Source organism: Sciurus carolinensis, chromosome 1 (assembly GCF_902686445.1).
Source record: "Sciurus carolinensis chromosome 1, mSciCar1.2, whole genome shotgun sequence".
In the NCBI taxonomy this organism is placed as follows: domain Eukaryota; kingdom Metazoa; phylum Chordata; class Mammalia; order Rodentia; family Sciuridae; genus Sciurus; species Sciurus carolinensis.
In genome coordinates, this window is record NC_062213.1 from 73,617,713 (window position 1) to 73,644,666 (window position 26,954).

General features: G+C 39.9%; 1 protein-coding gene across 6 annotated transcripts in view; it reads right to left on the reverse strand.

The window, feature by feature from the left end:
* The window catches only part of Chd7 (chromodomain helicase DNA binding protein 7), a 184,851-nt gene that overhangs the window by 122,772 nt on the left and 35,125 nt on the right, over window positions 1-26,954 (reverse strand). For all 6 annotated transcript variants that reach the window (XM_047542096.1, XM_047542087.1, XM_047542105.1 and 3 more), the window contains exon 2: window positions 1,149-2,979. In XM_047542096.1, the coding sequence (XP_047398052.1) occupies window positions 1,149-2,813 (1,665 nt within the window). In that variant the 5' untranslated portion in view covers window positions 2,814-2,979. The remainder of the gene's footprint in view (window positions 1-1,148; window positions 2,980-26,954) is intronic.

The following is a 26,954-nucleotide window of genomic DNA, read 5'->3' on the forward strand; positions in this document are numbered from 1 at the left end:
TGGGTTTTTTCCCCCATGTCTATTCAGTAAGCTCGCCTTGCCATTTGCCTGGTTTAGGAAACCACCTGAAATGTCTTCCCAGGACCACTTTCTCAGAGTAAATCCTAGCCAAATTCTAAGCACCCTTACCCATAGGTATTTCCTCTCTGGACACTTGTGACATAAACACTCATGGTCTTTTACTATTTCATATTTTCACATATAGGGTCTTGTTTCCCCAAAATAATTTTAAGATCAGGAAGAACAAGCACTATTCCTTTACAGCTCTAAAATCAACTACTGCACAAAAAAAAAAAAAAAAAAAAACCAGTTGCAACTCTAGATGATCAATGTTTTCTGAATAGCACTCAAAATAACCCGTACACATAGATACTGTTTTTTCAAAAATCAAAGTCACAAACACCAAAAATTATAATGGGAAGATGTCTTTGTTAATATTAGAGCTTAAAACTTAAATCTGTTCTCTCATAAATTCTGAAGGATAACAAACTCTCAGTTGACAAAAAAAAAGAAGACTCCTACTTCAGTGGTGAGTACACAAATCTCTTTGAGACCAAATTTTGTGGATTATTGTTTATTGTGGTTTCCCACATTTTGACATTTGAATTCATACTAACATTCAACAGTTGGTAAAATAAATATTATAGAAGTACATATTTTGCAGCTTCCCAAGAAAAATATTATATAAAAGGAGAGATGAGGGAGACTACTTTGCTGGAAACCAAGTTTCAGTGTGCTTTTAAAACAGAAAGGAAGAGAAAACAAGAAAGAATAGAGAAAGAAGGAAAACAAACACTCATATCATGGTTGTCTTGAGTGCACTATTCAACACCCTGCTAGCATGGACCCAACTCCTTACAGGTAGGGACTCAGTCTGTTACCTACACATCAGGTGCATCCTGAGCACCTGGCACCATTCCTGAGATGGGGGTGTTTCAAGAATTTTTGAATAGATGAATAGATGCATAAGTCAAAAAAGTGAGTGAGTAAATAGGGTAACGGGGAAAAAAAGAGATCCTGAGGTAGCTTACAAGATAAAAAGTAAGGAGATCACATTGAAAAAAACTTTTCATGAAGGAAATTCTATCCGACAAGTTAACCATGTTGAATTTTACATTGCAGTGTACACGGCCTCTTTGTCCCCTTACCTGATGCACAGGCACTTTCTGCGGGGTGTTCTGGGGTGATGGGTGGAGCTGTGCCCAAGGCTGGTGATGAGGATGTGGGGGTGAAGACTGGTGGTGCAAGCCCGGGTGGGGCTGCAGCGGAGGACAGGTTGGCAACTGCTGAAAAGACGGCTGCTGACCAGGATGTTGTTGGCCAGGTATCAGTCGTTCCTGGATTGCTTGTGGATCTGCAAGGCCAACACCAGGACAACCATTTGGTCTCATGTGCCCGGTCAACTCCCTCGGTGCCGAGGACATGCCCATAAACGGACGAGACTGCTGCATGTTTCTGGGGCCCATATTCCTCTGTCCAATTCCCATGGCACCAGGGGGCTGGTGAGACGGTTGAGGGTGGGGCATATTTGGATAACTGCCAACTTCCATTGGTATCCCAGCACTTCCGGGCCTGACTTGCGGAGGAGGAGTGCCTGCTGGGTTACTCATTGCTTTCATGGGTGACATGGGAGGTGGAGAGGCATAAGTTCCCTGAGGCTGTGAAGGATGCATAGTTTGTGTGTTCATTTGGTTAAGTGAGCCACTGGGGTGGATGGGCTGCTGGTGCATTAGTCCTTGACCACTGTTTGATGGGAATCCTACAGCATTGGGGTATCTTGGTACGGACTGATTCATTGGAGTATTATTTGTAAGGCCTAAATTTTGATTCATCCCTGTATTGTTAACTAATCCCTGATTTAGGTTACTGTAAGGATATCGAGAATACTGCCCTGAGTTGTTTATAGTAGGAGAGGGGACTGTCTGGCTCCGAGAACTAAAGTTAAGGGTTTGTGGTCTAACAGCCCCTTGTTGAGGAGGATTCGGGGAGAATCTGGGACTGTGGGCAACGGATTCTCCATGGAGAGCAGTAGGGGGGTGGTGATGGAACTGCTGCACCGAGTGACGCAAGGAAGGTGCCATGCTGGGACTCTGCTGGGGCACATGGGACAAATGGCCAGGTCCTGAGGTGGCAATGAAAGGATTTCCCTGATTGAGGCCCTCTTGACCTTGGGAAAACTGGCTCATCCTCTGCTGTGGCTGACCATGCTGCTGCATGGAAAAATCCCCACGTGCCATATAGCTGCCCATCTGTTGCATGTGCTGAGGGTGGCCCTGCGCTGGTGGCCCCGACGGAGCTGGCTGCGGTGGCTGTGGCTGTGGCTGCTGCTGCTGGTAGGGGGCTCGTATCTGATCTGGTACCTGAACAGCCCGGGGGCCCCACATGGAGCCACTGTCCACAAAAGATTGCCCGTGCCTTTCATTCTGCATGCCAGGGTAGACTCCCATTTGACCCCCACCACTGCCACCATGGGGCACCTGGGGAACGGGAGGGGTGTGATACTGTGAGTGCGGAGATGCCAGTCCGTTCCCAGGGGCATTGCTCATCATTCTGTTAGGCTGATCCATCAGATGCATCTTCTGTTGTTCATACTGATTATAGTGATCGAAATGGGTCAACTTTGTTTGATTTTGATTACTGGAGGGATGATGAAGGGATGGCTGTAAAGAGGCAAAGCCTTGGTCTATCGGCATTTGCTGACCCATGGGATTTACTGGATTTTCAGGGTAACCACATTCTCCAAGGCCTTCAAGGCCTTCACTGAAGATATTCCCATCCTCGCCAAAAAGACTCATCATTCCTGGATCCGCCATATTCTTCCAACACTCCAAACTACAGCTTAGGAGCTTGTCTGTGCTTCACTTCACTGAGGTGTTTGTCCTCAAAGCCTATAATCCTTAACTAATCTTCTTCATGTCATTCCATATTTCTTTAATTCTCTTGGACCCTGCAGTGTCAGGCAAAGTCTGGATATAGGTCCTAGAAGGGAGTGGGAGATGGGGAGGAGGAAGGAAGAAAACAAAGAATTAGGAACAAATAATAAAAACTGCCAGTATTTTACACATTTGAATTTGGTTTCCATCGACAATACTAATCTAGCCCCCTCACTGAGCTGTATTTTATAAATCTAGTTCACTTTAAGAGAAACTCATTAGCTTCTACCAGAAGCATTATTATGATCGGTTACTTAGAAAGCAAGCAAAACACTAACCTTAACCTTAAATTAATCCATTCACTACACTTCCTAGCGTTCCATTCTTGGATGGAACAGAACAAAAGAACACAACATGAAGCAGCAGCAGCTGCCACAGCAGGCAAGCAGATGTATGAATATAGCCAAGGAGCCCATCTGCTGAACTAAAGCCCTGGAAATGCTCTGGTTACCAACAGCCCGCCCTTAACCTTATTCCCCTGAGCGGTGTAATCAGATGAGCGGCAACAGCACCAAGGGCTGTGAAAAGCCCAACTTAGTTAAATTGACTAGAGGATTATATAAATACCAAAATCAGTCATTTCATACGAATTACATATTTACAGCCCACATAAAACTATGTAACAGCAGCAGAGGCAATGAACAAGAAAGTGCCCATAACAAGATTGAAAAGCAAGCTTGAGAACAGTATTAATAAATTCATAATTTCATTATATTTAAAGGCAGGAATACACAAGATTCAGAAAGAGACTACAAGAAAAGCTTTCATTCTCCAAGAGGACCAATTTCACTCGTGGATCAGGGCCCACCACGTTCCCAGTCTGTGCTGACAGCAGAAGGATCCGATCACCAGGCTCATTATTCACCCACAGGCACGCTGGGCTCTGGGGATCAACCAGGACCCCATGTGACCATGCAAGGAAACTCTTAACTAGAAGGACACTTTGTAGAGGATGACTGTTCTCGTTAGTAGAAACTGAGACCTTCCCCCAAAACTAGTCAAAACTGAAAATTATTTTAACAGAACAAGTTCCAAATACCCACGTGAACCTCACCACTCCCTTAAGCCCTTTGGGGACAAGGCAGGCATGGGGGAAAATGTGCAGGCACATCTGTCAGCATCCTATGTGCTTCCAGCACACAGTGCACAATACCTACGTAATGCTTTGCATTTTATCTGAACTCTTATTATAGATTTACTGTCAGATTAAAATAACCAATTTATAGAATGCTTCAATAATCAAAACAGGAAAGTGTTTTGTTGGGTATTAATAGAACTAAACCTAAGAAAGAACTAATTCATATAAGAAAAATGCCTGAAATCTTAGACATCTTGGGAATTTAACTCATTATTTTCTCTTTTAAGAACATTAAGCAGGGGCTGGGGAGATAGCTCAGTTGGTAGAGTGCTTGCCTTGCAAGCACAAGGCCCTGGGTTTGATCCCCAGCACCGCAAAAAAAAAAAAAAAAAAAAAAAAAAGAACATTAAGCATTGTGTGACATTGGTCCACTTTGGGGGGAAACATTAAGTTGCTGAAGAATTTCCAAAGTGATGCTATAAACAGGCTCGGTCGTAAACTCTACTGACAGGCTTCCACAGGAGTATGGGAACAAACACCAGCTTGACCAACTTCAATGAAGACTTACCAGTGAGACAGATAAAAATTCCACTTCTGCCTATCTTATTCTAACATATTCCTAACAAGGGGAGAATTCTGCTTACAGACAATGTAAACAACATTTCTGCTCACTGTCAGGACTACAGACAGAACACCTGAGAGGGTCTCCAGGTCCGTAGTTTTCAGGTGACAGCTGTCAACTAAAGTCAAAGGTCTCCTCACTCCACCGCTAACTGCCATGAATTTTCTGGTCTACTTTCTCCAAATACAGAGGTCAAACGGGCAAGAATCGGGTGTGCATGAAAGCAGTGTTGCTGGAAACATGCCGCTTTCCCGCACAACTACTTAAGTTCCAAAAATCAAGAGAAGTAGAAACATCCAATGCCAAATGCAACAAATGTTTACAAGCTGACTTTACTCCTAAAAAGCTTGAGTAGTCGGTCTTCATTTATTCTAAGGCTCATTCTAACTTTTATGAAAACACTGGAATAGACTTGATAATAGTTTAAAGCAGCCACAGAGACTAAACCACATATCAAAACAACCTTTTGTGTTAGCTTAGGGAAAATCACATCTATTTTTATGTCCTGGAAAGCCTTGTTTTATAGGGTAAATGAGGGGGTCCACCAAATGTCACAGGAGGAAATGCCAGTGACTGGACGGAGCACCCAGCCTGCTGGGAGTAGGGGAACACAAGTAGAAGATGGGCTGGCTCTCTGGTGCCTAGTTCCTGCAGGCCCACTGAGCAGGTAGCAGAGGCAAAATCAGCTTAAAGAAGCCACGGTAGAGTTGGTGATTACTTTTTATCAGCTTAAGGCTCAGTGGAAAGTGGAAAAGTTGCCTACAGGCTTGGGGAGGATCAAGACAGAGCCTGAGAGTTACTATATCTCACCGCAAAAAAAAAAAAAAGAACATTAAGCATTGTGTGACATTGGTCCACTTTGGGGGGAAACATTAAGTTGTTGAAGAATTTCCAAAGTGATGCTAGAGTCCATCTCTGTGAAGACGTGAAAAAGGTCAGCATCACAGGGTATCAAATAAGGTGCTGCCCACCACAACTGCAACCACACTCAGGTGAGCCCTAGCACAGAAGTTCAAACCTGTGGTTTTACAATGTGCCATCAGGAACCGCTCACACTAGGGACTCCACCAATGTCCTTCTGCCTCTTTTCTGACCTCCAGACCCAGCTGGCAACTAAACCAGAAATCCATCTGGTAGCTGCAGTTCGTATTTCTGAGTTGAGCTAATCTAATTAAATTATTTTGCTCCTTTTTAAATTTGATTTCATTAGAATGCCCACTTCCTCAAGTCACAGCTGCAATATATAAATCTGTGTTTCTGTAAGATATTTAAAACTCCTTTATTACCTTATGTACATATATGACTGCATGACTGATGTGATCCTACAACATGTACAATCAGAAAAATTAGAAATTATACTACTTTTATGCATGATTTATCAAAATGCATTAATGTATTCTACTGTCATGTATAATTAATTAGAACACATTTTTTAAATTTACGTTTATTATGGAGGTGACTAAAACATGTTTAAGCCAAAATATTGATCCTGGAGCGTTTACTGAGCAGAAATTCAACAGGTAAAGTTTTATTAAAAAAAATAGTATTTCATCTTTAAAAATCACTTTTTAAAATAATAAGAGCATTTCTCAAAGTTAAAAAAACAAAACAAAACTCCTTTTTGAAGGCTCCTCCCTTCTCTACATTCAATGTTTGTTTTCTATGTCTAGATTGGCACTGTTCAACTGACCAAAAATGAGAGCCATTATCTGTAATTTTAATTTTCAAAGTTGCCCCCATAAAAGGAGTAGAAAAAATTTTAATGGTTTTTCACTTAACTCCATGTATGAAACGTACACTATAGAATAGATCACACTATAGAATAGGTCGCACTATAGAATAGGTCACAAGGGGTACAGGTTTGGGGGTGAAGAAGGGGCACAACAAAGCGACTAGGCCAAGGGTATCGCTGATGCTGCTGAGGTGCATGGAGAGACCAATTCCGAGCACTTTAGAGATGGGCAAGCACTTGGAGACCCTCTAATCCAAACCCCTCTTCGTGTAACAGACCAAAAAGCACTTTTACAGACCAAGAAGACCAAGCATCTTGTACAAAATACCCTAGTGACCTACAGTTCCCCAGAACAAAAGCAGTAAATGGATGAAATAGAAGCTTATTAGTAAGATAAAATAGCCAAGGCCTACACTGGATCCCCTTTATTCGGAGATAAGCTAAAACAACTTGTTGCCATCACCAAACAGAATAGCTTCCTTTAAAAAAAAAAAAAATGTTTAACTCCACTACATGATAACAACACATATCCGAACCAAGTTGGGGCTTTTGATAAGTATCAGTGGGAATAAGCAGAATTAAAAACAGGCATAGCTGAACACGCAAGACACCAAATGAAATGTTACAAAAAACATTTCTATATAAATGTTTTTTAGAGTATAAGTTAAATTCTATTTATTATTATTAAAGTGATTATATATTTGATATTTAAATAGTTATAAATATATATTTGATATGGTGAATTTCAGACCTAAACAAAATGTAAATAATCCCTCATTACTCTGCTATTCTCACAGTCCAAAGGCATTTGTACAGCTGAGTTTTAATTTAGTACCACAATGAAACAGAATTTTTCACATCACAGGTGTGTACTGGAAACCCAGCAAGGAAACAGGTGAAAACAAAACACCTTTCACCTCCAAATATTTCCTACAGCTCAACTACTTTTCATCTAACTATGTAAGCAAAAAGTCAACCCAAGGAAGCTTTTTCAAAAATATCCAATACATTCGGCAAGTGTGATGTCATCAGATATCTATTTATTTTTAAATTTTTTTTTTTAGTTTTAGATAGATGACACCTTTATTTTATTTTATTCATTTTATGTGGTGCTGAGGATCAAAACCAGTGCCTCACACACAAGGCAAGCATTCTACCATTGAGCCACGATCCTGGCCCCAGGATGTCTGTCTATTAAATGCTGAATGCTACTATATAGCTTGATTTTTAATTGTTCTCTTTACAGCTCTCCCCTCTACCTCCAGAGCCTGAGGTACAGAATATAAGTGTGACAATGATTCTGGGGGGATGGGGGTGCATGCAGCATGTACCAGAATTTTCAAGGGAGTGTCTAGCTGCTAGAAAAAACAACACATCACCACCCTCACCACAACCCATGAGCATGCTTCTGTATCATCAAGGTGACAAATCATATTAAGAGAGGGAAAGGACCTACATGCTGATTCAGTGGACACAGAGGATTAAAGGGCTCACGTAGTGCTGAGCTTCCATTCCAACTGAAAGCTCTTCCAGGAGGATCAAGAAGTCCATGGACAGCAACCTCCCTCACCTCCAAAAGACATTCAGGAAAAAGTCAAGCCCACCAGTAGGGACAATGCTGGTTGTTGAAGAAAACAACTGTCCAGCTGACAAGCACACAGTTAAAGAATCAGGAAGTTTCTCACAAACTACTAGAATGAGACCATCAGTTCCTCACAAGTCAGTTCTAGATCAGCCTCCTGGACTACACAATGCCTTTCCTGTACCCTCTAACCCTCTAACCAAGACCACATTTTCCTCCTCAGAAATATGCTTGGGCACTGCCCATACACTATAATCATGCTGTCTCTGCCAGCAGCTACTAGCCATGTGTTACCATTCAAGTTAATTTAAACTAAACAAAGTTTAAAATTCAGTTTTTTAGTCTCACAAGACACATTTCAAGTGCTCAACAGTCACATGTGGATGGCACCTACTCGTCAGCACTTATATGGAACATTTCCATCATTGCAGAAAAATTCTGTGAAAAACACTACTATACTTCTTAGATGTCATATTTTTAGACAAAGACCATATTAAATAGTAGCAATCCCCTTTCGTGAAAAATATTTCCTCCTGTTCAAATCAGTATTCTTTTAAACATCCATATCCATCACCTGTGATGAAATGTATGCTGTTTTTTCCATGGGTCATACTTTAAGTCAAGTACACTTTCAGCTGATAAAAAACTCCTCTTTTTCTACCTCCCAACATATATTTCTATTTCTTAATAATTTTCACTATTATAGGAATAATTCTCAATTATACAAAATACAAAAGATGTAGAAGGATGTAAAGTCCTTCAGAAGGTTTATGTTAGTCCAAGTACCATATTAAAAATAAAATAAAACTGGAGCTGGGATTTAGTTTGGTAACAAAGTGTTTGCTTAGCAAGCATGAGGCCCTGGGGGTTCAACCCCCAGCACCACAAAAATAATAATTCTATTAAAAACCATAAAAAGTAATTAGGATTGCATTGGTGGCTTTCCTTTAATTCACTAGGTAACCTCTGATTTAGGTAATTTTATTGAAAAGGAGCATTATTTTTGTCGTGGTGGCATTGGTGGTGGAAGTAGTGATGGGGACTGAATAAAGATTATTTCTAGAAGGGAAAAATATGCTCTGAATTGCTGTCATACCAAGAGCTATGCTTTGTGTCAGCATTCCACATGGCAGCTCACAGTATCTCCATCCACCCTTCCGACTTAGCCAAACAATGGGAAATAGTCCTAGATCCCTCCTGTCATCGATCACTTACAAAGTTTTTAACGAGTGCCTATTTTGGGTAAAGCATTAAACATGCTGGGTGTCCAACACTGAGCAGAACAGACGTGGCCCCATCCTTATTGCAGCTTGCTATTCCACAGAATGCCCTTCAGACATTCTGCATTTTCAACCTGTTGCCCAACCTGCTGATTCTTTTTCCTACACATCTCACAAGTCTACCTTTCCCTCCCCTATCATACTACCTGTGGTGGAGTCAGGCCTTCACAGTTTTTAGGGAAGAACCAGAAAGGAAGTCCAACTGGTTCTCCCAAGTCCAGGCTCAACACTCATGGTGCTGACTAAATGAACCTGTAAAACACAGACTGCATCAGGCCTTGCCCTGATTAAAATCCTTAAAGAATTCCCCATACCTTTCAGGATCCAGCCCAAATGCTCCAGCATGGCTGCACTTTGTCATCAGGTCCTAACAGACACTTTCAAACTTCCCAAACTCCTTTCTGTTTGTCTCCTGAAACACTCGGAAATACCCCCATGGGTTGCAGCCAACCTTGGAAGTTCACCACCTGTCCCTTTGCTTTCTGGGGCCTTCCATGCCTTCACACTGCAGTCAGTCTCTAGTCTTCTTAACCCCTCACTGTGCAGCCTGGCCTTTTTCATCTCAGGTCCCTGTTACCACGGGTCTGGGGATGCCTCCTATCTTCTCTCCTGACCTTATCTCCTGGTATTATCGTCACTCTACTAGGGGCAAAAGCCAAAAGGAGCCTAGCACAATGCTGCACTTGATTGTCTCCCTGCCTCTCTCCCAGGAGACCAGAGCCTTGCCACTTGTGGTGGGGTGATGGGACAGCACCACTGGCATTCCTAGGAACTGTGAGAGTTGTAGACCTCAGACCACCTGCCCCAGAACCTGCTATTTCTTACTTAACACGGGTCCAGGGTGATGCTTGTGGACGTGGAAGTTTGGGAAATCAGACTCAGAGCTCCTCCACCATCACAGTGAACTGATCACTCAGGAACGAATAATCAACAACAATGGACACTTCTCCCACAGAATTATATAGCAAGTAATACAAGGCATAACATGTAAAGAAAGAAAGGTAGTTTTGGCATTTCTGACCAAAAAAGAAACAAATAATAACTTAATCCAAAGAATTACCATAGCCCTCAGACACAAATTTTAATCTCATGGTTTACAAAAAGTAGATACTTAAAGGCAATTTACTTTTAAGATATGCCCCATCTGTTTGTCAATCATTTCTGCAAGAGCAAAAAAAAAAAAAAAAAAAAAACACATTTAACATTAATATCTAATACTGTTACATAACATACTATTTCACAGGTTTCTTGAGAAATCTTTCAGTTATTTCTAAATAACTTTCAGGAGTCTAGATAGTCTATACTGCCTTTCAATAAAGTTTTTTTTTTTCCTCTACACATTGTGCTGGGGTTAATGTTTTATTTCAAAGCAACTAAGGAAACAGCACTAGGCTAACAATTTATATTGAATGCCCACAGCACTAACTTCTTTTTTAAATGGTCAAAAGATGGATACTGTCATACCCAACTTGTGCCACTACAGCACAAGAATCCTAGAAATCATGTCCTACAGAGAAGGGCCTTTACACCTTGCAATTCAAACTGAAGCTAATTTTTTGAAGACTAAGCCCACTGAGAAGCCAGCCAGCCCAGACAGCTGACCTGCTGCCCACAGACACACTAGAAAAATATCTCCAGCATGGTCTTCATTTCATACACAACTTAATGTGGCCACATACCAGACTGGCACACACTGAAATAACATTAGAAGCACCCAACACTTTATGACAGAAGAGAAATAAGGAAAAATACGTATCTATATAAATACACACATACACACCATGTCTATGCACATAGACAAAATGTGTCTAAGTATATATCCCTCTCATAACTTTTCAATGTTATCCTAAGTAATTTTAACTTTAATACAGAAGAAGGGGGAAAACAAATGAAGAGATAGGCCCAGAAATTAGTAATGAACATTTTTGAAGTAATTTATGTGGGACAGAGAAGATAAAATGTTCAAAGGTATATTTTAACCAACCTGACAAAGATGTTTACAGTACAAGCTGATAGAAGAGTAATACAGACTTTATAAATTTTGCTGATTGCTAGTATGTATCTTGCTTAATAATGTAAACTATCCTGAGATATTTTAAACAAACAAAGCTTAGTTGGAATGTAAAGGCCAATGACACTACATGTCAGTTAGCCTAATTTTTAAAAATCAGCATTAGAAAATGTTTTCCTACTCAGTTTAGACTTATTTCCAGGTACTTATTTCAAGTTAGACTTATTTCCATGCGAGTGATGTCAAGTCTACAGGTGAGAATAGAATGGAAAGTTGAGAAGACAGGAGCTGCCCCATGCTCACCCTCTGCCCAGGGATCCAGGCCTGTGAAGCCTACAAAGCTGACATAAACCACTAGAGGACTCCAAGGTGGGACAAGGACAGCATGCTCAGGGACTGAAAAACAGCCAACAGCTCTCGCAGGAACCAGGCTTTGTATGCTTTTTGTACTTTCCGCAGTTGTCACTAACTACCTGATTTGGCAATTTCCTACATTCTTTTACACTGGAAAAGGTTCTAGATAGTTGAAAGGGGATCTTTTTCATACTCCAGGAGGAGCTGAATCCACTTCAAAGTGTTCTGAACTATGCCTGGTTGGTTAGGCAAAAATACAGAGGGTGCTGTTAAACAGCCGTTTTCGACACACACTACCAACATTATCCTCATTGTAGGGGAAAAAAAAAAACACTTGGAAGGATCTGTCAATTCCTTTTGCTAGAGTGCAGCATATATGACAGGAAGGAATTCTTATCCGTCAAGAATAAACTTGGGCACAGTGACAGGCAAGTGTCACAGGACTACAAGGGCAGGGGCCAAATGGCAAGATGGAGGCACCCTATGACCAATGCCAATAGGTCCCATATTTCATGAAAAAAAGAAACACTGCAAAAAATCAAGACTGCCATCAGAAGCAAGCAAGGTAACACAGAAATCAACTGTAAAGAAATGTTGAGTAAATCTTTAGGAGAATATTAGGGAAAGTATTTTAGAAAACTCACAAAATCTCAGAAAGTAAATCCGCAAGAAAGAATGGCAAAAAAACAAAAGTAATGTATTCAGTGACTACAATATTAAATTGCGGCTACAAAATAAATTATACTTGACAAAAGCAATGGAATTGAAGCTAGCATATATGGTAAACAGTTTCACACCCACTATTTCATAATCATTGACATTTAACATAGTTAGAAAACATTTTTTACATGCCCACGTTTACCATAAATGCAAATAGTTTCTACAATGCCACTGTAATAAAAAAAAAAAAAAATCTCAATTTCATGTAGCTAAACACACCTTATACAAAACACACCTGGATATATCTTTTGGCCAAATTAAATGTTTTCGTTCACAGTAGCAGACAATAAACAACAAAGGTTTATCCATCAGCTCTATATCTACCTTTACATTTTCCTACATCTACAGCAAAGCTCAACCCTAAACAGGCCTCTCTCCTTATTCCACAGCAAACTTCTAGGTTTCCTTCCCCAATATCTTTGTGCTACAGAAAAAACTCACTTCATGAAAACACTTCTTTTAATATTCAAACTATTATTTCATAAACTAAATCCCATAAAAAAAAAAAATACATTCTGTATCAAAGTGTCTTTTTATTTTTCTGCACCACCATGCTGTTCTACATCACTGACAGTTGACTGTAATGGCAGGATTCTGCCTCCTGAATTTTCCCTAAAAACCATTTGACTAGCAAATTTAAATAGTTCATACAGAAGTACAAAAGATTGTTGGTATTAGAGGATATTATTCTAACTTGCAGGTTAATATTATATTTTGTTTTTAAAAAATCCCTACCTAAATCAGAAATTCCTGCATTGTGTCCATTTTGATCATAGATTCATTTTTAAGTATACCTCAAGCTGGCAAGTAAGAGACTGTAATATAAGAAAAGGTAAGTAAAGTGAGGAGATGAGTTACTACCAGACATGACATTTGTTTCACATAATGAGAATGATTAAAATAATTTAAGGCTACCTAGGAAGCTTTATAATTGAATTTTGTACTTGGTTTAATCAAAGATTAGAGAAAAAAACCGGACATCAGGTAGGTTCTAAAATACAGAGCTTACTGAGGCCTCAGACTGCTGCACCCACCATTTTTATGATTTTAACAAACAGAACTACTATATATCATTTGCTAATAAAATTACGATCCAGATTAGAAACTAAATAAGGTTATCTGTCATAGTATTTACATCATATTATACCTACCCACATTTTCAAGTTTCCTCCCTCTTACCTACTGCATCCCCAGACACATCACATCTTCCATTCTATGTCCATTTCTCAGGGATAATTTGAAAATAGTCACTATTTTCCCTAAAAATAATTCTGAAGAACATAAGAGTTTCTCACTCTCTACTGAGACCAGTGCCTGTAGAGACCAGTGCCTATGACAAACATCTAAACTTTCTAAAAGTCTTATAGATTCTATGTGTAAGTCCAATTGTCCCAGAAAACAAAATATTACCTACTTTCTATCTTCTACCTAGAATGGGCAAAAACCATTATGACAGACCACACATCTCCATTTCCTACTTCAAATACAAACTCACAGGCAGCCCAAGCTGCTTGGGCACCTGTCTGGAGCTGTGTGCCATCAGCTGCCAAGGTCCCAGAGTTCTAGACCTCTGCCACCCTGCAGCAGCAACACTGCTTATAATAAAAGTTCCTATGCACCACTTTGCACTGGAAACCGCTTATATCATCAGCATCTGAAGAACTTTTATTGGCTGTGTACAAACTGGGTAGTTAGTAGATTCTGACCTATCTGAATCATGTTTTTTTTTTTTTTTTAACAGAATGAATATAAGTTTTCTGTTACTTATAAAAGAATCCTTTCCATTTTTCCTATTTTCTTTGAATAAAGAGTATTCTTTTGAAAGGTGAGCCTGTGAATATGGACTATATTTTGATATTTTTCGTGGCAAACCACTTCAATGCCCTCTGTTCCCAGTGTACCCAGATACATGGGCGCATGGAGGAAAATCTTGCATATTATGTGCATCACTTTATATTCCCAATACCAGACCCATGTGCCATCTTGGCACATCTCAATGTTAGATTTCATCCACAAAAACATGGAAGAGGCATGGTTCAAGACTTATTCACACAAGAGACAAGAGGGGCTTGAATTGGGACTCAGAACTGAAACATCTTCCATCTCTAAGCTAATACTGTGCCATTCAAAAGAACAGCATGATCTGTCACCTTTCTAGCTTTAGGGCTCCTTGCCTGTGTAATGACTTGCTCTAGGCTTCAGAGCAAACCTACCAGGGCAACATGGCCTGGGGTGCTTCCCACCAACAGGGAATAAAAAGCAATCTCCTGTCCCTGCTTTACCTTCTACCTACACTCTGATGCACCCAAGAAAGTAAGCATTAAATGCTATTTATTGCTTATAATATTTGAACACATTTTCTCCAAAAGCCCAAAGTTCTCTACAACTGCTTTCTCACCTATTTTAAGTTCCACCAATCTTTGTTAATAATCCAACATCAAGTATCATAAACTATATCATTATTGAGTTTACAGTTCAAACATTTCAGATATAATCTCACATAAAACAAGGAATCATATAAACATGCTGAAAGTAACTGGTTCTTGATCAACAAAAATAATTCTTTAGCAAAAATTTTATGCACTGTGATATCTTTGTATTTTCCCTTAAATATATTGTGAGTTCTTGAGTTTTGAGGTATGTGTGTTGAGTGAGAGAGAGAAAGAGAGAATGAGATTTTCTGACCCCTCTAATATAAATTATTTTGTTGTTCTTGAGCTGAGGAAAGTGGTTTGGTAAAAGAAGAGCACAATGCCAATAAGTACACCGGCATTCCTCAACAGTCCCCGGGCTGGCCAGTACAATAGCCTTATCCCTTTGTGGTTGGTTAAGTGTATATTAACTAAAATTAAATAATTTTTTTAAACTTCAGTTCCTTTGGCACACTATCTACAGTCAAGTGATTAACAGTCATATGTGGCTAGTGACACCAAACTGGGCAAAGCAAACAGAGCATTTTCATCATGACAGAATATTCATAGACAGAAGTTGGAGACACAGTTCAGCTGTACAGCTCATGCTTAGCATGTGCCCAGCACCAAAAAAAAAAAAAAGATGCTAGATCACAAAGGTCTTATATTTCATCCTGAATTCATGGAGAAGTCATTCCCAAGATTTTATGGTAGGCTTTTAGAATGCACGTTTTAGAAGGAAATGCCATTACCAAACTGTAGAGCACCAACTGTGAAAGGTATGAGTGGTACAAGACTGGGGTCAGGAAGAACAGTTAGAGGGCTTTCACAGGGAGCCAGGCAAGAGAAGATGGTGCCACAGAGGAGATGGACATGCTTAAGAGAGAACCACCAACCATCTGACTTGGTTTCTGAATGAAGGGGACCTAGCATGATAACTAGGACTCTAGTGTGGGTGACTAAGCAGGTGGTAACACCATTCACTGAAATGTGAAGAAGACAGAAGACAGGATTCACCTGGGACAGGAGAGAGGTGTAGAGAAGATACATACAAGGCTCTCCCAAAAGCAACATAAAAGTGAAGAGCTCAAGAGAGAAAACTGAACCAAAAATATGCAGCTTCCTTCTGCTCCATTCACAGAAGGCAGGCAAAGTCTGGGAGTAGAAGAGATCAGCCTGAGAACTTGTTTAGAATGACAAAAGAAAAGGACAGAATTCTGAAGAACACCAACACTTACAGGGCAGGCAGAGTCAGTCAACAAGACAGAAGCAAATGCCAAAAAAAAAAAAAAGTCTTAACGTGGAGGTTCTCAGTGAGTCTGAATACCACACAGAAAAAAACAGGCAAGTATCCATCAGATTGTGATCCCAGTCATGCGGGAGGCCGAAGCAGGAGTCTCAAGCCCAAGGCCAGCCTGGTCAACTTAGATTCAGTCTCAAATATATATATATATATATATATATTTGAAAGGTCTGGGGATATGGCTTAGAGGTAGAGTACTTGCCTAGCATGTATAAGCCCTGGATTCAATCCCCAGTACCACCACGAAAAAAAAAAAAAAAAAAGAGAGAGAGAGAGAGAGAGAGAGAGGGAGAGAGCGCACTCATTTACAATGGAGTTGTGGTAGCAGAAGCTCATGCTAAGGTGAGGAGTGGAGAGAAGCAGTGAAGATGACAGAGAAAGATGATCAAGTATCCACCCACTCAAATGTGAAGAAATGGGATTGTACTCAAACCCGAGCTATATAACCCTGGGCAAGTTCCTTGACCTCTGTTTCTCAGTATAAAATGAGGACAATATTTATTTCAGAAGGTATTAGGATAATGAAGGGCAATATTATTTGTAAAGCACTCAGAACGCTGCCTGCCACTTAGTAAGCTCTAAACACACATGTTAAGTATGATATACAAAAATATACTAACAAAGTAGGCAGAGAGAGGGAGAGGAGTGAGAAGGGCACAAAGTGAAGGGGGTCAAGCAAGGAACGAGTCTCTGAAGAGGTGGACCCAGGAGAAGGTGGACCCGGAGAGGGAGCAGAAACTGCCTCTTCCCAGGGACAAGCAGGGAAATGGGTATGGGCTGTGAACCCACTGATGGTCTGGGACCAACTCTGAAGGAACTCAACCTGCTCCTCTGTAAAGTGCAGGCCTACCTCTGATTTCTGAGAACTAAATCAGATTGCATATATAAAGCACTAAACACAGTACCTGGTATATAATTAGCACTCAGTGCAGATGATCAAACACTTTCCGCTTCAACCTGAGGATTTTAAATATGCAAAAATAAGTCAACTAAGCAGTGTGGCCTTGACCCAGATACTTAAGTTTCTGACTCTTGGTTTCCCACCTGCAGAGTAGAGAGGTAGAAAGACGGCTGAAGAGAACAGGAAAAAGTCTCTCCACTCTGAGATGCTAAGCTAACTAGCTATGCCATTGGAAATGTACAAGGACAGCTATCCTCTTCTGAAATTCACGTTTTTTATTTGTGCACAATAATTACACATAATATGGGATTCATTAAATGCCATATTTGCACATGTGCATAATTTGATCCTCTCATTCCCTAGTACACTTCCAAGTGAAAAAAGTAATCAAAATTTCAAGCACAGATAATTGATAAAAAGTGATTATACAGATAAACTGAATGCACATGTTGTATAAATAATTCAGCAAAGTTTCAGTTTTAAATGTAAAATGACCAAAAACCTACCAGTAATTTTGAAGTAAATGCTCCTCCCCTACAAGTAAATGCACCTAGTATTCATAGAGAAATTGTGTAGTTCTGATATCAAGTAAACTTTCATTCTCTAGAACACATTTGCTTATAATCCCCCGAAGAAGCATCAGGGGGAAACCCCTCTGCTCTGGTCCACCAAGAGGAAAGGAATTCAGCAATGGGTCACCTGCTGGCACCACCTCTGGGAGCAAGGACTCAGAAGTGCCCTTGGAGTGTTGGTCTTAAGATAGAGGAGTCAGCTGAAGCATTTTCTCAGAAGAGGGAAAGCTAAGCAGATATGGCAGCGTATAATCTCTCCACAGTCACCAACAACATAAGCTCTGCCATCAACAGCAACCCTCCCATTAAAATACCAACTCAAGGGCTCACAATATAAGTGCAGGACATCCTGTAACACTGATGAAAGAACTAAATCCTAATTTTCTTTCCATTTCCATTTATTTGGTGAATATATTTTCGTGAGAAGCAACCTCCACACTTTCCTTTTCTGATAACCACATAGGTTAAAGTCAATTGTCACCACCAGGGATGCCGTTAAGGATGAGTTAACTATTTCAAATTCCTACCAAAGAAATATGCTTAGTAAATACCAAAAAAAAAAAAAAAAAAAAAAAAAAACGAAAATTCTCTTTTTCCCCATGATTAGTCCTGACAGTTTACCTTAAGACATATTCCTCAGAATTTCTGACTACACAAATAGAAGAGACACTCTCATTGTGAAACTATAAGAAATTCCATCCTTAAGCTATCCGACATCAACCTCCACAATTTCACAAACTCACAGAACAGATCACAAAACATTCCTGTAAAATATCTCCATCTTTGACAACCCAGCATCAGTGTGTTTCTCCATGTATGGAAACCAGCTTGTTTCCATTTTTCTGGAATCTGCAGTTTTTATTGCAGGATTTGGGAACCAAGGCCCACAGTCCCTCCATGGCGGGGGGGGGGGGGGGGGGGGGTTGTCTGGGAAGTTTCCAGGTCACGGGCTCCTGGAAGGTTGCTCCTGATGATTTTTATGCTCAGTACTTATTTGATTATGATAAAGCAGGACCCCAAACAACCTTGTTGAAATTTTCAATAAGTAGTTCACCAAAATTTAAATTTCTAACTCTCAATATGGAAAGGCATACTAGAAGCAGGACGATGCCAGATTGGCAATGCCCTGTCCTTTTTGTGAACTTGTCCCAGACTTATCTGCCCTCAGTCTTTATAGAAGTAGGTCAGCCCCATTTCAGCACAAGTCTATGATTTAACACCAGTTTTTTTTAATCATCTTTAGCTTTTACTGACTGTTGCCAAAAGTTAAGTTTATAAGTGTTAAAATTCATAAAGTCACCACCTCTCAAAGATATAACATTCTCCAATTATAATATCTCTTCAACATGTAGAGGAGCTTAAACTAGTCATTGAGAAAAATGAAAAAAGATGTCTCATGGCTGGAGAGGAATGGAGAAAGGAGCAGCACCTAGAAGCCTGGGAAAGACCAGCTGTGGAACTGCACACACCCCACCTCAGGCAGCTTAAAGCAGCTGTCTCATCTATGAGAACTAGCATTCCATCCCCTCCACCAAAGGGCTGCTTGGAAAGTGACTTCATGCAACTGCCACAAGTGGCCATTATCAGAATGCCTCACACACAACAGTCAGTAAACGTCAGTTGTTCTCTTCCCTGTTCTGCACCAACCTTATCCTAGTCACCTAACTTTCCTTGCTCCCAGTTTCCTAACCCAAGCACAGTGAGTATCTCTACAGGAGTTGACAAATTATTAGACTCAAATACCATGTTCAGAACTCCTGGGCTGTATTAAGAATCAAACGCTAGGACTAGGGATATAGCTCAGTATTAAAGTGCTTGACTAGCATGCACAAGGCCTCAGGTTCAACTCCCAGGCCAAAGAAAAAAAGAATGAAATTAAACATTTCCTTTAAAATCCACAACCACAGGGGTTGTGGGTACAGCTAGGCGATAAAGTGCTTACCTAGCATGCATGGGGCCCTGGGTTCAATTCCAAGGATTGGGGAAAAGGGGGTGAAAAAAAATCACAACCACAGGACACCTACTGCCTTGCTAAGACAGAGGCAAAGTTGGTTAGAAAGAACAATGTTGGCTGCAGGGCAAGCCCCCAACAGACCATCTTTCCAGATTGTGAAGGGAATCCTGATTTCATGTCTCTAGAATCTGTGAATCTCAGACCTTGGGAGTTAAAAGACTCAACACCTAAGTCAACACTTGCCCTCACAGAGAAACAGTAGGAAGGTTAAGTCACCCAGCCAGACAGAGGAAAAGCAAAGGACATGAGCCCATTCCAACTCTTGAGAATGGTGCTTGCCCCACACCATGCTGGGTCCTGCTGTAAGAAAAACCCTAAATTGCTAAAGAATGTATCCACATAGTTTGGTTAGGCAACAGGGTCCTCTCAGACTAGACAACTACATCTACATGCAATTGGAAAAAGGTTAACAAAAAAGACATTTGAAGACAAATAATTTTAAAACAGAACATCCAAACACAATCTCTGAAGTAACCATAAAGTCATAACTTGAAGTGATTCCAAATAAGGTAGCATTCTAACAACGCTCTAACTATTGGTGTTATCACTGAATGTGATGTCCTGTCTCCAAGGTCACTGTGTTGAAAGAAATAACATTCATTTACATAATTTCTGGTGTACTGAGTCAACTATGCTATGAGAATTCTTTCTTTTATGTATCTGCAGAGTACTTGCTTCCCCCTGAGTAGCCCTTCTAGACACAAAGAGCTCTGCCCTCCTATAAGCTTGCAGCCGTCTAGATGGTGGTTAAATGTCAGAAACCATTTGATTCAAAGCAGATTGAGAAGTGGATTGCGTGACTGAGGTACAACCTCTTTTCAAAGAACACCATTTTCACTTGGAAGAAAAATGACTGACAAACTATGGTTATGCAGACTTGAGTATTTGGCAGGCGTTTCAAAAATGAACAAAATAATCTGTCACTTCAAGGAAAACAATTGACAGTTTTGTTTGCCAATGATAAAATCTGAGCATTCAAGTGAAAATTAGAATTTTGTAAAAACCATATCTACTACTATGAACCTGTCAGTTTTCTAATACTTCTTAAAGACTTTTCCAATTTTTTAAATATTGTATAATGAAATATGTCAATAAAGGTTTATACAATTTACTGAACCAATATTTTCCAAACAATTAATGATGTTACTAAACTATGAATAGATAAAAGAGTCAAAAGTACAAGATTAACCAATGAATTTTAATGAAACCAGCACAAAAATTACACTGATATGATTTCAAATTCCACATTGCAACTAACCTCTAAGAATCTACTCTTTGGGTAAGTTTTTGTTTTTGTTTACTGGTACTGGGGATTTAACCAGGGGCATGTTACCACTGAGCTATAGCCATAGCCCATTTTTTATTTTTTGAGACAGGATTTCACTAAATTGCTTAGGGCCTCACTATGTTGCTGAGGCTGGCCTTGAACTTGCTATCCTCCTACCTCAGCCTATTAAGTCACTGGGATTATAGGTGTGTGACACTGTGTCCAGGCTCCTTGTAGTTTTAATATAGAATCAAATTATCTAAAAAAGCTATTCAAATACTCTTTTCTGCTGGACACTATGGTGCACACTCCTAGTCCTAGCTACCTGGCAGGTGGAAACAAGGCTGCTTGAGCCTAGGACTTCAAGGTCAGACTGGGCAACAAAGAAAAGACCCTATCTTAAAAAACAAACAACTTTCTTTTCAATTACATGCCCACATAAAGTGAGATTTGCTTCATGTTCTTTAACCAAAACAATAAACTGCAACAGACTGAATGTAGAAGCAGCTATGAGAATCTGTAGAGTCTGTTTTCTCAGGGCAGGCATAAAAGAGATAAACAAGAATATAAAGCAATATTGTTCATTCTCACTCAACTTTTATTTTGGAAAACAATAACTATTTATTAGCAAAAATGTTTATAGTTTTATATATATATATATATATATATATATATATATATATATTTTTTTTTTTTTTTTTTTTTTTTTTTTGGTGGTACTGGGGATTGAACCCAGGGCCTTGTGCTTGCACTCTACCAACTGAGCTATATCCCCAGCCCTATAGTTTTATTATTTTTAAAAATTGGTTTAAATAAAAATACATTTAAAATATTGTTTTAATATAAAAAACAATTATTTTGGCAAAAAAGCTGTCTGTTAATATGTAATGAGTCCAATGTCACTTTTGAATAAATCAAATAAAACTTTTTTAAACTCAGATTTAATTCCCAACATAATAAATATCAACAGATAGAATCCGCACACAGAAGAGTTCTTTGGGGTTCTCAATAAAAGTAAAAAGCTATCTTGGACTTTCATATTTAAGACCTACAATTCTAACAAATAGCATCATTTTGGCAAAAAATGCAATATGACTAAATTTTAATGTATAAATATGCAAAATGCATAAATATGTAAGTGACCGTATAAATTTCTTCATAAATACCTATAATTTTTACAACATAAAATATTTTAATCATGGCAAAACCAAAAACAGGACTTTTTTTAAAAATCTAATACTCTGAATATAAAAAGCATGGCCATATTTTCACTTGGAAGCAGAACTAACAAATCAGTAATTTCTTTCTATGTGTGTGTGTGGTACTGAGGATCAAACTCAAGAGTACTTTGCCACTGAGCTATATCCCCAGCCCTTTTTATTTTTTGAGGCAGAGTGTTGCTGATGCTTAGGACCTCATTAAGTTGCTGAGGTTGGCCTTGAACTTGAGATCCTCCTGTTTCAGCTTCCTGAGTCACTAAGACTACAGGCATGCACCATGAAATGCCCAGCACAACTCAGTGATTTCTACTGCCACAATAACCAAAAAAGTCACAGACATGATTAACAATGAAAAAACCAATTAAGGAGCCCAAGCCGGGCTTCTTAGCCAAAACACCTGCTTTCAAGAAAAGTTAGAATAGGGAGTAAAGAAAAATGAGTAAAGAGGAAATCCCAGTGGCCAGTAGAAGACTGAAGGAAGAAAACAAAGGTGGGTGGTGGGGGAATACCTTACTTTTGCTTTGTAGTTTACCACTACAATACTTAAGTAATCACTTGCTTTTCTTTCTGTACAAGAATAATGTAATGTCCCCCACTCTACCCCAGCCACTTTACAGGAAGATCAAAAAACATGACCTTGACTAAGGCCGAGGTGTGGGTAAGGTAGGTTTCAATCTTGGGGCCTCTTCTCTTGGCTTACAGGCAGTCATCTCACTGTGTGCTCACGTGGCCTTCTTTGTAAGCTAGGAGAGAGCAAGCAAGCACTCTTTTCCTCACCGTATAAGGCCACCAATTCTACCAGAAAAGAACCCCATCCTTCCATCTTTAACCTTTAGGGCCATGTCTCCAAATACAGTCACATTGGGGATCCATCAGGGCTTGGACATGTGAACTAGAAGGGAGGCGGCTGCACTTAAGTCCATAATAACCTGAAGAAAAATGCTCCTGGGAAAGCAACAGGAATCCCAGCACTGATAAGGATCCAAAGAAGTTGGGTGAACTCACAAGGATTCCCACAGGGCAGAGAGGAAGGAGAAAAAGCAGTTTCCCACACTGGTAATGACACTGACAGGGGCAGACAGTTACTGAGCATTTCCACACACTTATGTGTGTGCTAGCTCCTGTGCTAAGGCTCTGGATGCACTTGTTCATTAAGCTCCTGTTATCCCCATTACGGAAATGGAAAATGAGAGCCTGAAGGTTAAGTAGCCTGCAGAGGAGCCACTGCTGGCAAGTGGCAGCCAGGGGAACAGTCCCCAAGACTGCCTTCAGGCAGCGTCTTAATCTCCACTTCTCTCCACTAGATATTCAGTCACAGAGTGATTGATTACAGGAGCTGGAGGCCATGTAGCACAGAGGCAGAAGACAGGCTTTAAGAAAACACAAACGGCCAGAAATATATATGGATCAACACTCAACTTCACGGGTAATGAAAGAAATGTACCTATCAAACTGGCAAAGGGTACTGAAGTCCAGTTAGTGGACACGAAAATGACGGACAATACCACCAAAGGAGCATGAAGTGACAGGGTCTTTCTAAGGTCTATCCAGAACACATACTCAGAACATTGTCTGAGGCCCCTGTAATAGCCCTTTCTAGGAACTTATCCCAAGGTGCATAGAGAGGGGTATGAAAGGCTGATCATGAACCACTGCGTTATTTTCAAGAGTGAAAGACTGAAATGATCTAAATGCCACTGATGTAGACAGGTAAATGAAGTCACAAGGAACAGGATGTCATTGTCTGAGCTAGCTGAAAAGAAACTAGACTTCTGTGCATCAATATGAAAAAATCAGTCACAGGATTCAGGGTTGAGGTTGCATATGTATAAGAATAATGTACTTAAGTTTATCAAGGGTGGGAGCTTTCATTGTCTACTTCATACATGTTTTATGGCTTGAGCATTTTTAAATAAGCATACCTACAATCAAGTAAACGTTAGAAAAATAATTAATTTTTTTCCTATGTCAAACAGATGAGGCTTCCATCCAAGTTTTGCTAGCTGGTGACCCTGGTTGAGCTATGATATCTCCAAAGCTCATTTCCTGTAGGCAAAAGGAACACCTGTGGGCTACTCTCAGAATGGACCCTCTGCTTTCCTTCATGCCACTCACCCACACATGCCCACACACGCCCACACTCCATATGCTGTAAGGAGGGTCTGCAGAGGTGGGAGCACTGAGAGTGGGCACGCAGTGTGCTTGTACACCTTTATTCTCCCAGGGCCCCCAAAGTGCTAGGTGCAAAGAGGTAATCTATTAATTTACTGGCAAGACAGATTAACTCCTTGCATATTTTATCAATACTAAATAATATAAGAATGTGTCAGTTCAGGATTAATACATATTTTATTTTCAAGGAAATTTCAGGAAAAAACATTTATAAATTTTTAAAATAAATTTTTGTGTGACAAACTTTTAGCATTACAGTTAGTGATATAGCTCAAAATACGTTAAAGATACAAACAAAACTAACCTATCTCAATTTCTCAACAATTGTGGAAATTCAAAATAATCAGGGTCCAAATTTTCTATATTCCTGCTTTGGAACTTCATAAAATATGTTCAGTTCACTCAACTGAAATCATAATTCAGATTTATTTGAATAAAAAAAGGAAGATTATCATCTCCAAAGCTCCCTACCTTCCAGGTGACAAATTCTTACCACACCCAACCAGTGCTATTCATCCTTCACACATCAGTCTGGGATGCAACAAGTCATCTGCCATCCATGAGGCTATCACCAACTTAAATCCATCAATTTTTAGGACTCATTATTCTACTTTGCAACTTATCCCACCTGCCCAACCCCTACATCACTAAGATTTAACTACATAACCACCTGCCAACCCAAATGCAAAGTAACTGTGATGACGCTGAGGTTTTAGGTAATGTGCCAGGACCACAACCCCATCTATATCAAGATTATATTAGCTTTCTCTTTACATAAGCAAAGCATGCAGCACTGGAAATACTCTGCAATAATAACTGGACTCTCAGAAAAATTTATGCAAAGGTATTGCCAAGCCTAACAACTAATGAAAGTTCAGTCAATAGGTAACTAAATGAAAACAGCACAACAATACACTTAATTTTCAAGCAAGCAAACTTACTTTTACAATAAACAAATAAACAAAATTCTAACAATTTATTTTTCAAGACAGAATGAATCACTCGCCAAATAAGCAAACTAAGCTCACAAGTAAACAGAAGGAACAATATCAGGATATCACAGGGGCCCTGACAAGATGCTCTGAGGGAAAAGGTATCATCACTCAAGCTTTATTCAAGCCAAAAAAAAGATTTAAACTAAATCTAAACAAGGGGAGGGAGGAATCTGATTTGCTAATTAGGACTAGCTCAAAGAGAAAATCGGTCTTTAATTCCTGAAAGCCACTATAGCATAACATTTACTATCTTGCTTGCAAAATTTCACCAGCTATAATGCTAAAAAGTTTGTCCCACAGAGAACAGAATTGAAGACATTTTTCCCTCCAACTACCACAATTGAGCTTCTATAGTATTTTATGCAACAGATATTTACTGGGTACCTCCCATCTGTAAAACACTGTTCTAGGTATGGGGCATGAATCAGCAAACATCAGAGAGAGCAAATCCTTCACAGAGCCTAATTACAGTCAAGGGAAGAGAGAGTCAAATTGAATAAATATAAATATATTTATAAGGAAATAATTAAAACATCAGTACACCAGAGAAACCGTAAAACAGGAAGGGAGTCGGGAAGTTTGGAGAAAAGGGTGTGATTTTAAACTTGGTGGTGAGAGGATGCCTCACAGGGAAGAGGCACTGAGGAGAAGAACCAGCCATAGGAGGACAGAGTTCAAGGAGGACAAAGCAATAGTGAGACAAAAGAAGTGGGCCTGCACCTGATCATCCTAAGGACAGCAAGGACCCAAAGTAAGATCTTTCAAGAGAGTACTGGAAGGGAGACCAGGCCAGAAAGTTTTTCTGTGATAACTGAGGTTTTACCTGAGGGAAGCAGGCCCTGGACACGTTTTCAGCAGAGGAAGGATATGATCAGACAGATGACTTAGATTGCTGTATCAGGAGACTAAAGACAGAGACCAGGTGGGGAGCCACTGAAAGAGGGCTGGCAAGAAGAGAGGTCACAAGGCCTTTGACAGCAGAAGTGAAGACAGGGATTGTCAGACTGCATATACTCTGAAGGCAGAGTCAACAGGGCTGAGGACAAACCATTTAGCACATGAGAGAGAGGAGTTAAGGAGGATTCCAAGGCTCCAGGTACCTCAGTGTCACAAAGGTTCTGAAAAGCACTGATGTTGGAAAGTCCTTTGATCCCAGTCACCTCAACTTACCACAAAGCTCTGTAAAGTAAGCTATGAAGGTAATAGGTGTTTTGCCCATATGGCCAGTGGCCTTATAAACAAGAGGAGCCCAGATTTCCAATCCAAGGTTAGGGTTTCTTCCCCTTATATCACCTCGCTGTGTTGGCTTTCTTTTTATACTTTAAGGCATAGTGTTACCATATACAGAAAAAGGAGAAACCCTGGCCTGGGGTGTTTCAGAAGGCCAGCTTATAACAGTGGGCTTGTTAACAAGGACTCAGCTGCTGCCCCAGGCAGGAAAGCTCCTTTGACCAAATGGAAGCCAGACATAGCAGGGCCCTCTGTATGCTGCGAAGTCTCCTCACTGAGCTGGTGTCTGATTCCATGAGGGATACATACAAGTGGAAAAACAGCAATAGTTCATCCATCCTATTAATCAAAAATGCACTCCAAAGTTTAGCCCAAAGCTGTCAGCTCTTCACTCTGATCTCTCTCAGGAAGCAAATCATGTCGATGTTGCTGCTGTTGTTTTTTAACATGACCTGTAAAACTCTAGTTTTTCCTCAGTTACATTTCTCACTGATCAAAGGAGACATGCATTAGCTATCCCACCCACTTAAAAAAAAATGTTTCAGACAGAATATTTC